The 22,287-nt window shown below is 47.2% G+C and overlaps 2 protein-coding genes across 4 annotated transcripts in view; both read left to right on the plus strand.

The window, feature by feature from the left end:
• The window catches only part of PRKDC (protein kinase, DNA-activated, catalytic subunit), a 126,983-nt gene extending 112,738 nt beyond the window's left edge, over positions 1–14,245 (plus strand). For 2 of the 3 annotated variants that reach the window (XM_055432724.2, XM_055432725.2), the window contains exons 71-86: positions 535–716; positions 1,333–1,513; positions 1,886–2,046; positions 3,847–4,058; positions 5,135–5,222; positions 5,297–5,440; positions 6,518–6,722; positions 7,829–7,896; positions 8,309–8,529; positions 8,727–8,819; positions 11,349–11,438; positions 11,610–11,681; positions 11,758–11,959; positions 12,395–12,583; positions 13,112–13,251; positions 14,041–14,245. In XM_055432724.2, coding sequence (XP_055288699.2) covers positions 535–716; positions 1,333–1,513; positions 1,886–2,046; positions 3,847–4,058; positions 5,135–5,222; positions 5,297–5,440; positions 6,518–6,722; positions 7,829–7,896; positions 8,309–8,529; positions 8,727–8,819; positions 11,349–11,438; positions 11,610–11,681; positions 11,758–11,959; positions 12,395–12,583; positions 13,112–13,251; positions 14,041–14,245 — 2,453 coding nt within the window. Of the gene's footprint in view, positions 1–534; positions 717–1,332; positions 1,514–1,885; positions 2,047–3,846; positions 4,059–5,134; positions 5,223–5,296; positions 5,441–6,517; positions 6,723–7,799; positions 7,897–8,308; positions 8,530–8,726; positions 8,820–11,348; positions 11,439–11,609; positions 11,682–11,757; positions 11,960–12,394; positions 12,584–13,111; positions 13,252–14,040 lie in introns of those variants that run through there. The other variant, XM_055432726.2, reaches the window with a different exon arrangement.
• Positions 14,246–18,004: 3,759 nt separating this feature from the next.
• LOC129559939 (histone H3.3C-like) lies at positions 18,005–20,245 on the plus strand. The gene has a single exon (XM_055431893.2). The coding sequence runs from the start codon at positions 18,878–18,880 to the stop codon at positions 19,286–19,288; it is 411 nt and encodes a 136-aa protein (XP_055287868.1). The 5' UTR covers positions 18,005–18,877; the 3' UTR covers positions 19,289–20,245.
• The last annotated feature ends 2,042 nt before the right edge of the window (positions 20,246–22,287 follow it).

The following is a 22,287-nucleotide window of genomic DNA, read 5'->3' on the forward strand; positions in this document are numbered from 1 at the left end:
CTCAATTTTATAAAAATGTTTTAAAAGATAATTTTATTTATTTTTGGCTGTGCTGGGTCTTCGTTACCACACGAGCCTTTTTTGAGTTGCGGAGGATGGGCTCTGGAGCACTTGGGCTTCAGTCCTTGTGACATGTGGGCTCAGGAATTGTGGCTCCCTGGCTCTGGCACACACGTTCAGTAGTTGTGGCCATGGGCTTAGCTGCTCCTTGGCATGTGGAATCTTCTTGGCTCAGGGATGGGACCTGTGTCTCCTACATTGACAGGCAAATTCTTTACCACTGGGCCACCAGGGAAGCCCTGTAAAATTTTTATTAAATGTTTGTTAGGTATTTGGAGCCAAGGTACTTTTATCCTAATAATACTATTAAATATGACTTTTGGAGCTTTTATTTCTTTAAAGTTGAAGTTTAAAATGTTTTTTTTCAACATTTAGCTAAGTTTTGGGTGTAATAGTTTAATTATGACTGTATTCTTTTTAATTTGTGTTTTTACTTACTTCTAAAAAAATTTGTGTGTGTGTGTAATCTAATAGCTGAGAACACACCGAGCACAAGCACCCTGGCTTCCCGTGACCATCATGTCCTCCTGGGCACGACCTACCGGATCTTGGCCGATGTGCTCTGTGACGAGCCCACCTGCCTTGCTGAGATCGGGGAGAGTAAGGCCAGGAGTGTTGTGGAACTGTCTGGGTCCAGCTCAGAGGATACAGACAAGGTAGTGGTGCTGGGGACCTGAGCTCCATGCGTCATGTGTTTGTCCTGACCGTGACGGTTCTGCTGCATGAGAGCAGCATCAGGTCTTGCTGTGTGTTTTTAACACGTAGCTGGCAGTTGCACGCAACCGAGTTTGCCACTGGGCTGGTGACACCCTCCATGTGCTTCCTGTTCATTTGGATGACACCTTTACTTTAGCGTCAAGAATGAGGAGTCTGTGTTGATCCCTGTGGACAGTTTTTCCATGCACTTTCCTGTAATCTTGCCACCCGTCGTCATCTAGACGCCCCACTAGCTTGTGGGGAAAACCAGCTTTTCTGCTTTTTTGTGTAGCGGCTGCTCTGTTGGCTTTTTTCAGGTGATTCTGTATTATCAGTAATTCCCATGTGCTCCTCATGTCTCCTGTGTCCCCAGCCCTTCTTTAGCCCCACTCTGGAGCCTGGGGGGCCCACCTCGTGTTGGTTTTCAGGTCCTGAGGTTGTATGGGGCTCGTGTCTCTCTCCTGGTCTGGCACTAACAGCTTTGTGTTCACTGGTGGCCCGTGGGGCCCAGGTCAGGAGGAGGGTCCTCAGGAAGCTCCAGGCCCACTCACAGCTGTCGGTGTCTCTGAATTCCAGGTCATGGCAGGTTTGTACCAGAGAGCGTTCCACCACCTTTCTGAGGCTGTGCGGGCGGCAGAGGAGGAGGCCGGGCCCTCGGTGTGGGGCCAGGGGCCTACAGCCGGCGTGACCATGGCTTACCTGACACTCGCCGAGTTCTGTGACCAGCAGCTCCGCAGGCAGGAGGAGGGTCCGTCCGGTGAGCCTCACGTTGTGTCAGCACATAGTTTGTCTGTCTGAGAGGCAGTGACATGGACACACCCTATGACCTGCCTGTGACCCGTGGCAGGCTGTCTCTGTCCCTCTGTCTACTTACCTGACAAGAGTGTGACCGGCTCCTGTGGCCACCCTCCTGTTGCAACCCAGGACTCAGATGGCTTCACCCAGGAGCAGGCGTCAGCCCCCGAGAGAAGCCCTCAGACGCGGCCCAGGACCGCCTGCTCTGCTGCAGTAGTTGCTGCAGAGGGAACATGACGATTACAACATGCAAGCCCCTGGAAGTGAGCGTCAGAGTCGGTCACTGTGTCTGCATGGGGGTGGTGACTGCATCTCCCCTCTTCTGTCCCATTAGTCCTTGGGTCCTCAGAGCTGCTCACGTATCCAGCCCTTGTGGTGGATAAGATGCTGAAGGCATTGAAGTTTCACTCAAGCGAGGCCCGGCTGAAGTTCCCCCGGCTCCTGCAAATCGTCACACAGTATCCAGAGGAGACACTAGGCCTGATGACCAGAGAGGTCAGTGTGTTCATTCCAGCAGCGGGAACTTAATGGAACTTATGTCCAGACACGCAACATGTGTGGGGCATGGGTTGGCTTTTCCTAACCACTGCTTTCTGCTCCATCTCAGAACGTGTGTCAATGAAACGCTGAGAGTGAGCTCCCAGGCCCTGCTTTGCTCTGGGGGTTTTGCTGTGAAGACTCCGTCTACAGGGGGACCGAGGGGCAAACACGGGGCAAGGCCAGCTCACGGCCTCCTCTCCCTTCGGGGCTGAACCTCGTCTGTAGCATCTGGGGCCTTATGCTCAGCTTACTGTTTGGCAGCGCCACGTTTTGGAAGGGGATATTTTGGGTGCTGGCCCACCACACCCTGCATCTTGGGGTCCCTGAGGGCTCCCACCAAAATCCCACTCCCCTGCTCATGTCCCATGCCGGCCTCTCTGCTGGGGCTGCGTTGGGGCAAAAGGGAGACAGGGTCCTCAGAGAGGCTCCTTAGTGACTTCTGTGGACCTGTAACTGGAAAACTGGGCCAGGCTTTGAACTGACAATGTAATAGTTCAGAAAGGGTGACACGGCACTGTTAGCTGGGCACAGCAGGCTTGTAAATGGTGCTGTCACCGAGCCCAGAGTCAGTTCTCTGCACACTTGGATGGGTGAGCATTTCAGTAGGTCCAACACAGGAAATTAAGGTCAATTTAGTATGCAACACACAGGCATTTTTCTTAAAGATAAATAAAGAAATGTCAATAAGATTTTATTTTTCCCCAAATCATATTTATATATAACAAAAGTAATACCTTGAGTTTGCGTGAAAACAGACGGAGCGGTGGGTCTATATCAAGACCCTTGAGAGGGGCAGCTGGCCTCGTGTTGAAGGTTCCCTAAGCTGCCTGCCCTCCCTCACTTTACATCAATGTCCCATGTGCATCAGATTTTATCCTGAAACAAACAGCTGGAAAACCATTGGAGGAAAACCTGAGCGAAATATGAAAATGATCATGGAGTTGAGAGACAAAAATGAGGAGCTATAAAGGAAAATAATTTGACGCTTTTATCATTAAAAAAACATTACCATATACAAAGTTTAAAAGAAAACTGAGAGAAAAATATTTGCAACACATACTGGAGATGGAGAGCATTTGTCTCCGGTCTCCAAAATAATAGAAAACAGGAGATGCTCGCGTGATTTTAGTATGTGAGGCCAAGAAGCACAGGCTTCTAAAAATGAAACATGCAAATTACAATTAGATATTTTTTTATTTTTCAGATTAACAATAAATTTTAAAAGTTGATTGTCCTCAGTGTCAGAAAGGATTTTGGAAAAGACTTTTAGAGGTCAAGTCTTGGAGGAAGATCAGTGATTTTTACTGTTGTTAATATTAAAAGTAAGAAGGGATTTAGGACTTTCTCCTGTGGGCGTATAGCACAGGTACATAGAGATGAACATGCAGGGATGAGCCCTGTAGTATTGTCTGGAAAGCAAGAACAGCAGACACCCTAAAAGTTGATGATGAAGCACAAGTGAGATGACGTGGGATACAGTACAGCTGGCGGAAGGAATGACGTAAATCTACGGAGAAGCAGCAACGGCGGTTCTGTCTGCTTCCATTCTTATAAAGAAGGGCCGTGTGAGTGCCCAGAGAAGGCTCGTGGCAGGTCCGAACCGAAAGGGGAGAAGCCAGCCTCCGTCACTGCGTCTGTCTGCTTTTATGCTGACAGTCGGAAATGTAGCTGTGCTTTGATGTTGCACACAGCCTCTGTGTAGGGAAAGAACGGTAAATTTCTTACTCAGCACTGAGTCCTTGCTCTCTGCTTCAGATCTCTGCTGTCCCTTGCTGGGAGTTCATCGGCTGGATTGGCCACATGCTGCCCTTGCTTGACAAGGAGGAGGCAATTGCCGTCCAGCGCACCGTGGAGGACATCGCCGACCACTACCCGCAGGCCATCGTCTACCCGTTCACGATAAGCAGCGAAAGCTACTGCTTCAAAGACACCTCTGCTGGTCATAAAAACAAGGAGTTTGTGGCCAGGTGACACAGGAAAATTAGGTCGCTCAAAAATGACTGTGGGCCAAGCAGACACACGGACATGTTTGTCCTCAGATGAGTTAGCGCTGCCCTGGGGCGGGAGACCTGGGCTTCTACAGGTTGGGTGCGTCCATCTGGTGTGTTATTTGCTGTAGAATTTCTTTCCTTTTGTAAGCACAGTTCATCTTACAGTGTTAGTTAGGAGAGGGTTCTGCTAAATGCCTGTTATCTCTTGGTTGAGACAGACTCGAGATGCATTCTGAAATCAGTTCCTGAAGTTGTTCAGAAATTGAAAGTCTCTGGGAAGCCCCTCTTAATGAAGACTCGCAAAATGACCCGGGTGTCATCCTTTTGGCTTCTTCAGTTGATTCATGAGTGAGCACACAGGCAGTGGTGTTTCGCTTTAGAAAGAGGACTTTAGTAGACACCAGTATTGTAGCCGCCCTTCTGTGTCAGGAGCTGACGTGCCTAGTTATTTAGAGTGGTGAGCTTCTGAGTGACAGTGTCAGGAAGCACAGTGCCCTGATGGGCTGGCCACGCACCCACCGCCCCATGACGCCCACCACCCTCTGTCACCCACCTCTGTCTCTGCAGAGGCAGCTGTAGTGTGATCAGTTCCTTAGAGAACAGTTGCAAGTTTGTTGAGAAAGGGACCTTTTAACTACAGAAACTGTATGTGTCAGCTAGTGTGCATCAGAATGTCGAGGATTTGCTTTCACCTCATCTTTCTTTTTTTATTTTAATAAGTATCTGTCTTTATTTTTTTTAAGTTCATTTACTTATTTGGCTGCACCGGGTCTTAGTTGCGGCATGTGGGATCTTTAGTTTTAGTTGCAGCATGTGAGAGCACATTTCCTGACCAGGGATTGAACCCCAGACCCCTCGCATTGGGAGCACAGCATCTTAGCCCCTTGTACCACCAGGGAAGTCCCTGTTTTAATTTTTAAATTCCTCCTTCCCTGGACTAGGTAGCTGGTTATATATTTTCTTACATATAAATATAATTATATACATATAAAAATTGTTGGCCTTGATCTTTGGAAGATGTTTGAGCACCTAAACTTTAATTTTTGTAACAGGATTAAAGCTAAGCTGGATCGAGAAGGCGTGGTTCAGGATTTCATTAACGCCCTGGAACAGCTGTCCAACCCTGAGATGCTTTTTAAGGTGAGGTGACAGCTCCTGGCGGAACTTAGTGAGACTTGCCTGTGGTCCCACTTGACATGTCTTCTTCTGCGCAGGACTGGATGGAGGACGTCAAGGTTGAACTAGGGAAAACACCTGTGGATAAAAAGAACATTGAGAGAATGTATGAGAGGATGCACGCAGCCCTGGGAGACCCGCAGGCTCCTGGCCTGGGGAGTTTTCGAAGGAGGTTTATCCAGGTACGTGGATGGCAGGCTCCTCGAGGTTACAGAGTCGTGTGGAGACCAGGCTTATACTTGCTGGTTTGTTGATAATTCCGGTTTTAAAATGTCTGTTGAGCTTGTAAACTTTCATTAGATCTATGACTTTCTGGTAGATATCGATGGCCTATTTTTAGGTCAGATAGTGGCACGTTTATTACATTCTGTTCTTTGTGGCTAGATTCTTAGATGTAAAGGTTAAATGTGGTTTAATATTCTTGGTTCTCAGAGTGATCCTGGATACCACACACGCCTGTACCATTGCCACTCAGAATCCCAGATGGCAGGTGGACAGACTGCAAGGCTGGCAGGGTTCAGCAGAATTTGGGTGTGAAGTCAGGCAGGGGCTGGCCCAGGGTCAACCAGAGGGCGGCAGATTGGGTGCTGCAAGCGGTCACAGAGCAGCCTTCCAAGGAGAGGAGGGGCCCGCCCGCTCCTCCTGTGAAGGGTTCCTGCGGGGTCACAGCCGGGTCATGCCCGTTGTCACTCTGCACACTGGGTGTCCTTTCCCTCCTGAGCCCGTCAGCTCTGACCCAGAAACTCTGGCCTGACTGGGTCGAGCACAGCCCGCTGCCTGCCTGGGCAGAGCCCCTATAGAAAGGAACCTTGCTGCAGCTCCAGCCACGGTTTGTCCTCAGGTTGGTTTCTATTACCTCGGACCATTCGTCTAGAACTTCCTACTTCATCATAAATCAACACATAATTTGCATCAATTAAAAGGTTAATCCACCAGAACAGGGTTAAAACATTCAAGGAAAGTAAAACTATTGATTAAAAGCACAGAGAAAAAGCAATGTAACTGAGTACCTATTTATTATAAAGATATAAACCTAGAACTTTTCCAGGAGTTCAACTTCACATTAATATTAAAGATAAGTTAGTTGGACATGTATATACTACTGTGTATACAATAGGTAACTGACAAGAAACAACTGTATAGCACAGGGAACTCTCCCCAATGCTCTGTGGTGACAGCAGAAACTAACACTGGGAAGCAACTGTACTCAAAAAATATATTTTTTTTAAAACTTAAGGTAAGTTTATTATTATTTTTAGGCTTTTGGAAAGGAATTTGATAAGCACTTTGGGAGAGGAGGTTCTAAACTCCCAGGCATGAAGCCCCAGGACTTCTGCGCCATCGCTGGCTCGCTACTGGGGAGGATGCTCAGGGCCTCAAATGCGCCGGGGAACCTGAGGGAATGTTCTCCCTGGATGAGCAACTTCAGGGTGGAATTCCTGAGAGCAGAGCTGGAGGTCCCTGGTGAGTTCATCTATGGGCAGACAGCACGGCACTGGGGAGAGTTGTGCCAGAGCAAGAGCCTCTGTTTCTAAGAGGGCAAAATCGGAATCATGACAGTTTTCTTCCTTTTTTTGAAAAGACTTTAAATTCCACATTTTTCATCATCAGGAAAATCTGTAGTTTCTATGATCAGTACACTTAACCACATTACAAGTCCCGTCCCATTCCTGAGGACGAGTGCTCAGCTGGCTCCTTGTTGTCATGGTAATGTCCTCTGAACCTGCCCACGCATTGCCCTGCAGAACTTTTCTTCAGAAATAAAATTCAGGCAACCCCCCGAGATGCTGTGTGTTTTATTCCAGCCCCTGCAGCAGAGCACATCAAAGTGGGTGGCTGCCCAGTGACGCATTGTAAGTGCTGCGTTTATGCCACACTGTGCAGTGGCGTCCTGCCTAAGAAACAGTACATACGAATGTTAAAACACACTGTTTCTGAAAAACTCTGTCTCCTGACAACTCAGGACAACCACCAAGCCTCCATTTGTAAAATCAGCAGTGTCTGCAGAGCAGTAAGATGCAGTATGCCTGCTGAAGTGAGAGGGTGATGGCACGTGACATATCTTCAGGAGGGGCTGGTGACACTACAAGCAAGTGGCAGCATGCTGGCCAGATGTGGGCACTGTGTGATCCTCACATCCCTTCCTCCCCCTGGAATTTGCCAGACAAAAAATGTTACAGTACAGTGACTTGTATCCTTACTCCAGTGGGGGAAAAAAAGGTTTGGAGAAACGTTTTTCTTTGTTACTATTAACAGCTATGCATCCCAGACCATGAGTTTCAGGAAGAACATTGAAGCATAGCCTCCTGATACACAACCTGACTGGAATCGGGGCTGAGGTGGGGGAGGGGGCTTGCTCAAGGCCCCGTCTCCGCATTTGCTTCTGCTCCACCAAATAGGAAGCAACATCCATTAGTCAAGTGAGAAATAACAGCATTTTTAAAAAAATACATCCACTGAAAATTTTGAGTAAAATTTTTTCTGCTGTTAGACTGGGGTGGGGATGAAGCGGAGTGTGAAGTTCATGCCCTGTCCCCGCAGCATCTGAGGCGGCTCTGTGTCCATCCCAGGTCAGTATGATGGCAGAAGCAAACCAATGCCCGAGCACCATGCGCGGATCGCAGGCTTCGACGAGCGGGTAGGTGCCGGTTCCACCAGCTCCATGGCCGGGGTCGGTGCTCAGTTCACTCCCCACATTGGTCTCAGGTGCATGAGACCTTAGGCGCATCAGGTCTCAGTTCTCTGAGAGTTGTGTTACAAGTTTTCTGATGGAATTTACCGACCTTAGTATAATGTTTCACTTTCAGTATCAGTCATGTGTAAGGGTCTTGTAGACTTGAGACATCAACTCTGTGTGTGTCCATTATAGACGTAACGCAAGTGGACATGTCTTGTGGCTTGTTCGCGAACACACATGTTTGTCAGTGTAACTCGTAATCAGGGCAACCAGGGGCCCCCACAACCTGTCTGTCACCCACCTGCATCCCTCGGGGACGAGACCTGAGCCACATGGTTTAGCTGCACCTAAAGATGCCGTTCGATCTCTAAAGGTGAAAGTGATGGCCTCGATCAGGAAACCCAAGCGCATTGTGATCCGCGGCCACGATGAACGGGAGTATCCCTTCCTAGTGAAGGGCGGCGAGGATCTGCGGCAAGACCACCGCATCCAGCAGCTGCTCCAGGTCATGAACAGCGTCCTGACCCACGATGCCGCCTGCGGCCAGAGGGGCCTGCAAGTGACCACCTACCACGTGGTGCCCATGACCACCAGGTGCGGCTGCCCCTCTGCAGGGGTTGGGGGGTGTCCTTGGGTGGGGGCTTAGGGCAGTTCAGGTTTTAGGTGTCCCAGGACAGAGACCAGCAGCACAGACTACTCTACTGTGAGGCTCCTCATGGAGGAAGCGAGGGCAGAGCTGTTTTATAGAGAAGGCCAGGCAGCAGGGTTTCACGACTGTTCCCTCTTTTCAGGCTGGGGCTAATCGAATGGATTGAAAACACATGCACGTTGAAGGAACTTCTTCTGAACAGTATGTCACGGGAGGAGAAGAAAGCCTACACCAGGTGACCTGAGGCCCAGGGCCCATCTCCCATTCCACCTGGCCACCCCAGCCCACTGCCCCACTCCCTGGGTGGGGCTCCTCCACCTCCTGCCTGCAGGGACGTTTTCAGGCCCGTTTCATTGCTGCCCTGCCCAGCCTATGTTTCAGTCTGCCTCTAGGTGGGTGAAGATGACCTGGAGTCAAGGTTTCTAAGCAGTTATTCAGTCTCTCAGGCATGTCCAGTTGTTCAGTCATATCCGAGTTTGCAACCCCATGGACTGCAGCACTCTGGGCTTCCTTGTCCATCACTGTCTCCGGAGTTTGCTCAAACTTATGTCCATTGAGTCGGTGGTGCCATCTAACCATCTCATCCTCTTCTTCCCGCTTTTCCTCCTAAGCAGTAGCTGCATATATTTTATCACAGTTTTTAAAAAAGAATTAACCTTGAACAAAAAGAAAAATGTTTGAAGAAGATAAAGCAAATAATAAGATTTCAGCTAACATTTAGTTATGTGTTTTCTGTGGCACCATTCTCAGTTTTTAATGTGTTTGAAGTTTATTTTTTACCAACTTACACGGTGAGTACTGCTGTCCCCTCTGTGCAGACAAAGCAGCTGAGGCGGGAGAGGTGAGGTGTCCCTGGTGTGTAAGGGGTGCAGGTCGGGGACTGTTGGGCACAGGTGGGTGACTGGTGGGTGTAGGTTAGTGCATGTGAGTGACTCATGGGTGGAGGTCAGTGCAGGAGGGTGTAGGTTAGTGTATGTGAGTGTCTGGTGGATGTAGGTGGGTGACCGGTGGGTATAGGTTAGTGTAGGAGGGTGACTGGTGGGTGTAGGTTAGTGTGTGACTGGCTGATGCAGGTGGGTACAGGTTAGCACAGGTAGGGGATTAGTGCCGAGTTCTAGGTCATGATACAACAACTTTACACTTTCCTTTATCCTTTTTTATTTTCCAAGTTTTCTGCAATAAATATGTATTTTTGTAATCAGTAAGTTTTTTTTTTTCTTTTTGTTCCTTGTTTCTGTAAAGAAAGGAAAGAGCAGCGTGGCTGACAGCCATTTTGAAGCGGGAGTCAGCACGTTTAGGGACCAGCGGGAAGATGGTGGGGAGGAGCCGATCATGAAAGGCCTCAGGCCTCTCCCCCTCCTCAGAGCATTTGCGTAGGAGCCGCACGCTCACCGCCTCTTACTTACCATAGGAGCACTGCTCTTTTCAGACTCTCATGCCTGGGTAGTAGTTTCTACATAGTGTTTACCCACTTTAAATTCCAATCACTGGAGTCCTTTGCCTGAAACGACTCCTGCTGTCCCCGGAGGACTGCGCCCAGGGGTCAGGAATCTGCTCTAGGATCTACTAACACACAGTGAGCCCAACTGGCCCCATGGCCCCACTTGTATGGTGAGAAAGTGTGAAAAACACATGGTACACAGATGTCCATGGAGTGTAAAGTGCTTTTCAAATGGGGCTTCCCTGGTGGCTCAGCTGGTAAAGAATCCGCCTGCAGTGTGGGACACCTGAGTTCGATCCCTGGGTTGGGAAGATCCCCTGGAGAAGGGAAAGGCTACCCACTCCAGTGCTCTGGCCTGGAGAATTCCATGGAATGTATAGTCCATGGGGTTGCAAAGAGTCGGACATGTCTGAGTGACTTTCATTTTCAAATAGGAATCATATAAATTAGTTCCCATTATGTTTTTAAAACAGCCCCCTATTCCTAAAATCCTTGCTATTTTTTCCTTAATTTGTACATTGCAATTTTCCTGCCTACACATTTTTTGTCCAGTTGTAACTGGGAGAGAATTTAGATTGAAATCATCTCTTCCTGAAATTAACCTAGTAGCAGCTCAGAAAAGCTTCACCTGAAGTGATTTAATTACTAAGTAGCACATGTAACCCTTTCCTCTTCAGCTTCTGATACAAATCCCACAGTGGCTCTGTCCAGACACTGCCTTTTGTCTGTGAAGCATCACTAAAAGCAGCTTTTCAAACTGAGCTCAACTCTGTCGTTCATTTAAGAAAATGCTTTTTTGCACTTACTGTGGATTTTGTCTGTATTTCCCTATTGGAAATGTTTTAGAAAAATGTGTGGTGATGTTTAAATAATGACAGAAGCAGACAGTCTGCCATCAACAAGTAATTTGTGGCTGTTCAGTTTGTTAGTGACTGGCCTGCTGTGAACAGGTTGTGTGGTGCTGCCGTCCTGCTGGGAAGGGTCCCCCCCCTCCCCGGGGCCTTCAGAACCATATGCCTGCATCATCAGCTCATCTTCCTCCTCTGTGTGAAGCAGGATGTGACTTGTATCTGATGGTCTATCCTGCATTTTTGCACAGGAAGTAGCCATGGGTTTTGAAGAGTGATTCAGAATGAATAGTGGTATGTTGAAATTCTTGGCCCAGGGTGGCGGGAGTGTAGTGTTAATATTAAATATGATTTAAGTCATATTTGTTTCTCCTGCCTCTTCACTACTTTGCAGTGAGTCCCTGGTGATGGGGCCTCTGAAGTCAGCTGCCCTCGATACCTTCCTAACACTGGTTCTCTTTCTCCTGCATGTTAGTGACCCCCGGGCGCCCGCATCTGAGTACAGAGAATGGCTGACCAGGATGGCGGGAAGGTGTGACCCTGGGGCCTATCCCCTCATGTTCAAGTACGTGGTGTTCTCATCCCCTCGTTCCAACTAGTTCGTTCTTCTCAAAGTTGTATATTCATTTTGTTCCTGAGGAAATTTTGCCTTGGAGCTTCAATTTAACAAAAAATTTTAAATTTTAAGTCATGGGAAGTTTGTTCTAATCAGACATTTCCTATGATTAAATCATAGAGCAGCTAATCGCACTGAAGCAGTCACATCTTTTAGGAAAAGAGAAAGTAAAGTACCTGCAGATCTCTTAAAGTAAGTGCCTTTCTGACTTTACACCTGTGGGGGAGGGGCAGGGCTGGGGCAGAGGCCACATGACTGTCCCCTGTAGGCGGGCCTTCCTGAAGATGAGCACTGGCCCCGAGGCCTTCTTGGCCCTTCGCAACCACTTCACCACCTCCCACGCACTCCTGTGCCTCGGCCACTGGGTTCTGGGCATCGGAGACCGGCATCTGAACAACTTCATGGTGAGCCTGGAGACGGGCGGCGTGATCGGGATTGACTTTGGACATGCGTTCGGCTCTGCCACCCAGGTGAGCTCGCCCTGCTTTGTGCTGGGATGGACCTGTCGTCAGCTTTGTGACCCCTCTATGTTCAGTTGGCCTGCCGTGATCATTAAAGCAGTCATTCTTGAAAATGGGAGAGTCTCAGCCTTGTATGAGCCTCGTTCAGGTGGTTGTAGACGATGTGCTGATAGATTAATTACATCATTTGCTCCTGTAAAAAGGTAGGAGGCTCATCAGAACGTCTTGCATGGATGAGATGCACACCTTTCCTGATGTCAGACTCCAGCTCTCCATCTCTGGGCTGTGTGGCCGTGCGCACAGACCATGTGGTTGCTCCTGGGCACAGTGACCTCACACCTGTGTGGCCACTTCCAAGAAGAGGGGAGAAGGTGTGCTCTGCATGCGTGAGCGACAGCTGCAGGAGGCCTCACTCATCTGCCGTGCATCCCGTTTGCTCTTTAGGTTCTGCGGGTCCCTGAGCTGATGCCTTTCCGGCTGACTCGCCAGTTCATCAACCTGATGTCACCACTGAAGGAGACAGGGCTCGTGAGCAGCGTCATGGTATGCGCGCTGAGAGCCTTCCGCTTGCGCGCTGACCTGCTCACCACCACCATGGACGTGTTCGTGAAGGAGCCGTCCTTTGACTGGAAGGTCGGTGGTTCTCCCTGCTTTGCAGCTCTGTTCCAGCGTGCTCATGACTGACTGCCTCTCCTGTCTCCTGGTGGGGATGTGTTTACCAAAGTACTTACCTGGTTCTGTACAGCTCTCAAAGTTAACATTTAGGATCGTTTAGCTTGAAAATCAGACAAGAGACCTGCCTTTTATTTGGAGGTCGCTGTTAGACTTGAGAGTATCTGTAACCCTTTGCTGACGGGGTTTGGTTCCTTTTAGACAAGTTTTAGTTTGGAGTCTGTGCCACACAAGGTCAGCGTGCTCAGCTCAGCCCCCAGGAGGAAGCGCGGCAGTGACGCCTCCTCAGGGAGGGCCGCGGGAAGCCCAAGTGTAGACCCTCACGGACACCATCACTGCCACATGTGCCACAGGGAGAGTGTGTGCAAAATGCTGCAGAGCCCTTCCCGCCTGGAGACTCAGTTTATTTTGAGATCCCTGCCTCTTGGGTCTGTTTGAACGTGACCGTATGTACCATTAAGCAGAGAAAATCATGTTCCTTTCCCTCAGAATTTTGAACAGACAATGCTGAGAAAAGGAGGATCGTGGATTCAAGAAATAAATGTAACTGAAGAAAATTGGTATCCACGGCAGAAGATTCATTATGCTAAGAGAAAGCTAGCAGGTGCCAATCCAGCAGTTATTACCTGGTAAGTATTTATTTGTGGAAAAACACACACACCAACATGCTGCTGTTCCCAAGAGAGTCACTAAACATATTTGTGTGTGTGTGTATGTACTCAGCCTGTGCCATCAGCCCGTCACCCCCACTAACAATGGGGGAGTGCAGCATGCAGAGGCCACCTGTCACTACCCCACTGGGTACTGACTCTAAAACACACATACCCCACACCCCACACCCCACACCCCGGTCAGCCCGGCAAGGTCCTGACTCTGAAACCCACACTCACACCACACATACACAGGCACACACCAGTCAACCCAGCAAGGTCCTGACTCTTAAACACACACAGCACATAGCACACCCCCCCAACCAACACACACACACACCATCCCCCGTCAGCCCAGTGAGGTCCTAACTCTGAAACCCACACTGACACCACACGCACATACACCCCACACCCCAGTCAGCCCTGAAACACACACACAGACAGACACAGACACACACACACACCCGGGCCACAGACACACACCCCAGTCAGACCAGGCCCCCTCACCACAGCCCCAGGCCACAGACACACATGCATAGACACATAGACACATGTGCACGCACGCGCGCGTGCGCACACACACACACACACACACACACACTTGCAGACAGATGTTCCCAGCAGTGTTCTGTTTTCCTGCAAATGGAATCTTAACTTTGAGGTCCATGAGCAGCAGAGAGTATGCTGTGTGACCAGATGGAGCGTCTGGTTTGAACTGGAGAAATAATGTGCAGTTCGTGTCTTTGTGTTGCTTGATCTTTTCTCCAGTGACGAGCTTCTGCTGGGCCACGAAAAGGAGCCTGCCTTCAGAGACTACGTCGCTGTGGCACGAGGAAGCCGAGAACACAACGTTCGTGCCCAGGAGCCCGAGAGTGGACTTTCAGAAGAGGCCCAAGTGAGATGCCTGGTTGACCAGGCAACTGACCCCAACATCCTCGGCAGAACTTGGGAAGGGTGGGAGCCCTGGATGTGAGATCCCCTGGAGGCAGCAGACAGTGCCCCTGTGTGTGTGTTTAGAGACCATCCTGAACTCTGATCCAAGCCACCAGTGACTTCATCTTCCCAAAGCCCCAGAGAGCAGGCGTCTATGTGTGACTTCCTCTCGTATTACAGTTTAATCCAGCTCATGATGAAGTGAATGCCAACCTGGGTGAGGGACCAGGATGTGGTCAAGGATGAGCTTAGGATCACAGTGGACGTAGAAGGGCAGGTGTATCCAGGCTCATGCAAGCACCAGATCATGGCACAGCAAACAGGCGCTATGGCCGGCTGAACAGCTGTCGACGTTAGTGGTGTGTGCGAGCATCCCATGTGCCTTGGAAATTACGCCCAGAAGACTTTGTCCTGCAGACTTTCTGAGAGTAACTGATGGGATGTTAGGTTATATAAGCAGCAAAAGAATATGAACAGGTCAGGGTGCGGTTATGGCCTATTATATTTACACATGGTTGTGTAATGTGTGAACGGAAAGGATCTCTTTATTGTTGTCTGGAATTGTGGCACCATCTGTTACCCAGTGGCTTTTAGAAAATTGATAAATAAACACAAGGGAGTCAGAAGTGATGTTCCCTGAATGCTACAAGAACTTTATAGATGTTTATCCCCAAATTTTCTCCTTGATTGTGATTTGACATGATTGTGTTTGACATTTTAGAATATATTTGTAGGTTTTCTCTTTCACATTTTTTCCTCTAGCTTTGACATTTTATGATAGAATTGTCCTCTAGAAGGTAAAGTGTTGAGGAGAGAGAAAGCCTTGGTCTTAGCTTTGCTACCTTTGCTACTCTGATCACAGCTGGAAGGTGGATACAGGAGCTTTGCATTCCAGACTTGGGAAGTCTGAAAGTAGGCCTAGCACTTGACATTCCCGTTCTAGGAACATGAAGAAAACCCCTGCTTGACCTGAGTCCTCCTTGGAGATAAAGCATGATTCTGGGGCAGCTGGGTCAGGTTATGAAATGCAGGATGGGAACAGCTTCCTGTCCACTCACCAAACCTCGGTCCCCACACCTCCCTAGCTGCGGCCTGTTTCAGGCTGACTTGAGCTTTGTGTTACAGCTTTCCAAACATTTCTAATCACCGACTCCTGTATGATTTGGGGAAATAGTGAATCTTAGTGCCCCAGCCAGGGATCAGATCCACATCCCCTGCATTGCAAAGCGGATTCTTTTTGGCGGGGAGAGTTTGGAAGACCATTTGTCCTTCAGTTTTATGTTCACTTTAATTATTGTGAAATAGGGTTTAAGTGTGGACCGTATTCTCCAATTCTAGCTAAAGAGATAAGCATGTTTGTATACGTGTGGACAAGCTTGTAGATTTCTAATTATTGTCTCAACACTTTAAATCACAACACTTTAAAATCGCAGGTCACTCCTTGGAGAGATTAAGGGTTGTTCGTATTGCTGTTGGCAAGGATAATCATGGACTGACACTGTAGATGAACAAAAAGGATCTCTTTATTGTTGTTTGGAGTTGTGGCACCATCTGTTACCCAGTGGCTTTCAGAAAATTGATAAATAAACAAACACAAGGGAGTCAGAAATAATGTTCCCTCAATGCTTTGAGAACTTCTTTACAGATGTTTATCTCCAAATTTTCCCCTTGCAAAACGTTAGTTATAGAAAAACACATATTTATACAATGTTCAGTTGTGAGGTTTTTGAGCTCTGCTGCTGCTGCTGCTGTTGCTAAGTCACTTCAGTCGTTCCCAACTCTGTGTGACCCCATAGACAGCAGCCTACCAGGCTCCCCCGTCCCTGGGATTCTCCACGCAAGAATACTGGAGTGGGTTGCCATTTCCTTCTCCAATGTGTGAAAGTGAAAAGTGAAAGTGAGCTCTGCCCTGTATAATTCAGAACCAGTCACTCTTTGGTTGTAATCAAGTGTAGGCAAGTTGCCCTTTAAACTTTGGCATTGTGAATTTGAAAATGGACTGCTGTTGTCCACCTGGACCTCTTGAAACGGAGTTCAGATCAGTGGTGTGCCAGAGCCCTCTTGTTCCCACCCACACGAGCAACATTCAGAACATCAGGAATTTTGCCAGTGAATTGTTAAGCTCACTCAGAAAGTTAGCAAGTGCTACCAATCAGGGCTTCTGTTTATCAGAGTCTGTGCTCCAGTAGACAGCTGGCATCCATGGTTAGGGCGCTGTCAGTCCACGCTTGTGTCCACCCAGCATGATGCCCGCAAGCTCCTGGATGCCAGTGTGTGGCGGTCACGTCCTAAGTGTCTCCCGCTGTGTCCCCTCTCATCCTGCACCTCTCCCTGGTTCCTGTCTTTATAGTCTTTGCCCAGGATCACTGCCCCTGCCTCCCAGCAGACTCTCTACCACTGGAGGGACTTCCCTGGTGGTCCAGGAGCCAAGACTGTGTGCCCAGTGCAGGAGGCACAGGTTCAAGCCCTGATTCAGGGAACTAAGATTCCCACAGGTTGCATGGTGTAATAACCAAATACATAAATCTAGTACTAGAATACAGTTTAGGAAAGAACTCTGCTATCCTGGAATTGAAGAAAAGATAGTTATCTCCGACTATTGGGAAAAATAGCTATATAATCAGGGCACTTTTGATTGACTGTAAAGTAGGTGTGGTTTTGGTAAAGTAGTACCAAAAAAAATCATTCTGCAGACTGAATCTATGACTGTAGAATTTATTTTCAAAACAGTTGGCCAGTGCTAGGTTACAGCCTGTAACTATGTGACAGTGACAGTAATACAGTCACAGTGCTGCTGACCCCATGAGTTTTGGCCTCATGATTGTCCTGTTCTAGCCAGCTGATCAGAAGCAGTTTGTCGATGAAAACATCCCCCAGAGGGACTTCTCCCCTGGGGCATGGTTACACCCATCTCTATCTTACTCTGCCCGAGCCTGGGCTGGGGGAGACCCTCCAAGCTGCCTTAGCACCAGTGTGCTGTCCCCCAGCCTGATGTAAGCATGTCCATAATTAAAACTGGTTGTTGTCATTTTAATTGCTAAGTCATGTCCAGTCCTTTTGCGACCCCATGGACTGTAGCTCTTCAGGCTCCCCTGTTCATGGGATTTTCCAGGCAAGAATACTGGAGTGGGTTGCCATTTCCTTCTCCAGGGGATCTTGCCCACCCAGGGATCAAACCTGCCTCTCTTGTGTCTCCTTCTTTGGCAGGCAGATTCCTTTCTACTGAGCTAATTAACAGTGTTAGATGTGCAGAAATACAAGAATGCTGCATTTTCTTCTTTATTTTTTTTTCCATTTTCACCATTTTTTAAAATGTTTTATTTAAGTGAAGGATAATTGCTTTACAGAATTGTGTTGGTTTCTGCCAAACATCAACATGATAGCCACATGGCCTCATTAAGAACGTAAAATGTTTGTGAGTCTCCTGCAGGTTTTCTTCTCTGGATTGTAGAAGCTCTCTCTTTCAGCACAGCACTGTGGGCCTGGAGAGTTCAGAGAATCTCTTCAATATGTGACAGCCTCGTCCATTTAAAATGGAATTCAGTGCCAGCTTCCCTCAGAGCATTCACTGAAACTCCGTGCATAAGCCCTTCCTGTTGTCACTTAATAATGTCTCTCATGTTTGCCAGCCAGTGACAGCATTGCTCAAGTTCATTAGGCTGGACTGGGCTTCCCTGGGATGTGTGAAGCCTCCCACAGCTCATTCTGCATCTTGTTCGGAGCAAGGAGCAGCAGCCTGTGCCATGCTGTTGGGGGGCGTGAGCAGAGGTGGGTGGGGTTCGGGGCTGACACCTGCAAGGTAGATTCTTAACCAAGTGGTTTGATATTTAAATCTTCCAATTCACGAATGCAGTGTCTTTCCTTTTATTTAACTTCTTTCAGCAGTGTTTTGTAATTTTTACTAGTTTTTGTTTCTACTCTTCAATTCCATTTTTGAGACAAAGGATGGTATATGAATGAAAATGATATACCGATATTTTCTATAAAGTTCACGAAGGATATGCAGCCCAGGTAAGCATGTACAAAGGAGAGCACGTCACCATGACCCCTTACAGAGCTGGGAAAAAACACTGTTATTTTAAGAAGTTACACTGCTAGCATCAGAAGGAAAGGAAACACTGATCTTGATGGCTGAGCAGGCACTCCACCTTGAAGGAGCTATCGTTAATGTGTGATCAGACACACCCTACCTCCCTCAACACTAAGGGACCTCAGGGAGGGAAGAGGCCTGAGCAAAGAAATTTTTGTTTAATTTTTCCTGTCCTGCCTTCAAATAGAAATTTTTATTTCATCACACTTTAGCGCCTATATTAGAAAAGAAAGATTGCAAATAAGTAACCTAATGCTACATGTTTAGGAGACTAAGAAAAGAAAGAGCAAACTAAACATGGTGCCAGTAAAAAGAGCACAAAAAGAAGCAGCAAGCAAGACACTGATTCTTTGAACAGCTCATTGATAAACCTAGACTGATTCAGGAAAAAAAAAAACCCCGCAAATATCTAATATCAGAAATGAAAGTGGAGCGCAGAGCGGTTTGGTCGTTCGTTGGAAGGAGTTCTTCGTTCGTTGGAAGGAGTTTTTCCCGTAGCTGAGCTATTGCGGCTCTTTGGGCAGCCGCGGCGGCGCGGCGGTCGGAGAAGCCCCCTAAAACTTCGGCGCTGGGTAAAAGAAAATGGCTCGAACCAAGCAGACTACTCGGAAGTCAACGGGCGGGAAGGCGCCCCGCAAGCAGCTGGTCACAAAAGCAGCCAGGAAAAGCGCCCCCTCTACCGGCGGGATGAAGAAGCCTCATCGCTACAGGCCCGGGACTGTTGCGCTTCGAGAAATCCGTCGTCACCAGAAATCCACCGAGCTTCTGATCCGGAAACTGCCTTTCCAGAGGCTGGTGAGGGAGATCGCCCAGGATTTCCAAGCCGACTTGCGGTTCCAGAGTGCCGCCATCGGGGCCCTGCAGGAGGCTAGCGAAGCGTACCTGGTGGGCTTGTTTGAAGATGCTAATCTGTGTGCCATCCACGCTAAGAGAGTAACCGTCATGCCCAGAGACATCCAGTTGGCTCGCCGGATACGGGGAGAGAGAGCTTAAGTGAAGGCGTTTTTATGGTGTTTTGCAGTAAATTCTATAATATACTTTGGTTAATTTGTGACTTTTTTTTGTAAGAAACTGTTTATAATATGTTGCATTTGTACTTAAGTCATTCCATCTTTCACTCAGGATGAAGGCGAAAAGTGACTGCAGATCTGAGTGATGTAAGCACAAGTTGCTAATATGCAGAAGGGATGCGTGATATTTCTTGCTTCTCATGATGCATGTTTCTGTATGTTAGTGATTTTTTGGTAGCTATTAAGGTACTAGAATTGATAAATGTGTACAGGGTCCTTTTGCAATAAAACTGGTTGTGACTTGATCCAAGTGTTTAACAATTGGGACTGTTAAGTCTGACCATACATCACTGTGATAGAATGTGGGCTTTTTCAGGAGTGAAGATACAAGTCTTAACCACAGTGTAACTTACAGTTTCCTTAAAAAAAAAAAGTAAACCTGGCAGCTATTGAATACACTATGTGCAGTTATAATAGTTCTTTTATATATTGTAGTGTCAACATTTTTCAATGAAATGTTTTACATTGACATGTGCTGGGAGTGTTGTCTTTAAGGTGTGTGTAATTGAGAGACCGATAGGTTTTCTCCTGAGTAGACTGCACTTGTTTATGTAGTAAAATGCTTTGCGTGTTATGCCTTGCATAGCTCCTCCTTCTACCACACGTTAAACTAACCCTCTAGCTGATAATGCAAACACTTACGGGGAGGAGGATTTATTTATAAGGGCTCTAGACTATAATACAAGTTATTCACAGCAGCAGCATCTGTTACTAGTATAGTAGTTAGTGCAGCTTTTCTTTGTGTTGTGATTGGTCTCATAACTAGGTTGAACTTTTCTCTACCAAGGAGTAACAATACCGAACTTTTTTTCCTGGTGGAGTTTGTATTATAACTGTTAGGGTAAACTTGCTATGGGGGAGGGACACAGCTTCAGCTTATGGAACCTGTGCCAGTTAAAATGGTGTTCATGTGGCATAGGTTCTAGGAAAATCACTTTATGCATAGAGATGACTTTCCAAGTGGTTTTAAAATTTATCCTTCTATTGAAGTTTTTAGGTCAATTATGCATATTGACTTTACAAATAAACTTGTTTATTTATTAAAAAAAAAAGTGGAGACAACCTTACAGAAACAAAAATTCCTAGAAACATAAATTGCCAAAACTGACTCAAGAAATAGAAAATCTGGACAGATCTGCAATGAGACTTAATCAGTAATTAAAAACGAACCTCCCCCCGACCCCCCGCCAAAAGAAACAGACATATACTGGTGAATTCTACCAAACACTGAAAAAGGAGTTAACAACAATCCTCAAATGCTTCCAAAAAATATCAGAAGGGGAAAAGCTCCCTAACTAATTCCAGGAACCCAGCATTACCTTGGTATCAAAGCCAGAGACTCTATAAGAAAACAGTAGACCAGTGTCCCTTACGGACACTGATGCAGAAATGCTCGATAAAACACTCAGAAATGGAGTCCAGCAGCACTAAAGATTACTCACTGGCACATGGTACCATCCCAGCCCTGCAGGGTTGCTTCAGCATCTACCACCCATTGTTGTAATGCCCAACATTAATACACAGAGGAAAGGAACAGGTTCATCTCAATGCAGAAAAGTATTTGACAGATTCAATGCAGTTTTCACGATAAAAATTACACAGCAAACTAAGACTAGAAGGGAACTTAACCTGACAAAGGACATCTATGAAAATCCACAGGTAACATTCTACTCACTGGCAAAAGAGAGAACGTTCCCCTGAGGTCAGGATCAAGAGAAGGATGCCCACTTTCACCACTGCTGTTCAACACTGCTGGATGTTCTAGTCAGAGCAGTCAGATGAGAAAAAAAGATTCAGATTAGGAAAGAAGAAATAAAACTAACAGACAACATGATCCTATATACAAAAAAAAAAAATCCCAAAGCTTCACAAAGTACTGGAGATAGTAAATTAATCCAATGGTAATTAACTGTTCTTACCCTACAACTAACAGACTACATGATCCTATATACAAAAAAAAATCCCAAAGATTCACAAAGTACTGGAGATAGTAATTTAATCCAATGGTAATTAACTGTTCTTACCCTCTTCAATGGGGCTTCCCTGGTGACTAAGAGGTTAAAGCTTCTGCCTGCAGTGCAGGAGAGCTGGGTTCGATTCCTGGGTCGGGAAGATCCCCTGGAGAAGGAAATGGCAATCCACTCCAGTATTGCCTGGAGAATTGCATGGATGGAGGAACCTGGTGGGCTACAGTCCACGGGGTCTCAAAGAGTTGGACACGACTGAGCAACTTCACTTTTTTTTTTTTACCCTCTTCAATACATCTGTTCTCAGATTTTTTGCTCCAAAGAAGTGATAGAACTTCACTGCTGGAATCAGGACTCCAAAAGAGTTACCCTTATCAGTGGGTGATTGTCCAAATATTTATTCTTTGGGAGGATAACAGTAGAAAACTCTTAGTCCACCATCTTGCTGTGACATCACTCTCCTACGAAGCTCTCTTGAAAAGAAGGTTTCAACATATAACTCAGCAATGTAGTACGTGCAAGATACACTGCTGTACACAGTTTCACAGGCATATGAGATAATCAGTAACACATGTACCTCATATGTTTCAGCATATTTCAGTTATAAAAACTGTACATATATAGATGCAGTCAAAGGGTGAATGTGCAAACATACAGCTGAAAACAATTTTTAATTCCAGAAAATTGTATACACCTAAGGCAGCCCCTCTGTGGACATGAGTTTGAGTGAACTCCGGGAATTGGTGATGGACAGGGAAGCCTGGCGTGCTGTGATTCATGGGGTCGCGGAGAGTCGGACACGACTGAGCAACTGAACTGAACTGAACTGAAGGCAGCCCACTCCAATTTTCTTGCCTGGAAAATCCCATGGACAGAGGAGCCTGGTAGGCTGCGGTCTCTGGGGTCACTAAGAGTCGGACACGACTGAGCGACTTCACTTTCACTTTTCAGTTTC

Source organism: Moschus berezovskii, chromosome 16 (genome assembly GCF_049115385.1).
Source record: "Moschus berezovskii isolate FMDL1 chromosome 16, NW_MosBer_1.0, whole genome shotgun sequence".
NCBI lineage: Eukaryota > Metazoa > Chordata > Mammalia > Artiodactyla > Moschidae > Moschus > Moschus berezovskii.

Excerpts from the sequence above, each read along its gene's own strand:
- LOC129559939 (XM_055431893.2), top strand. The coding sequence starts at position 18,878 with ATGGCTCGAACCAAGCAGACTACTCGGAAGTCAACGGGCGGGAAGGCG.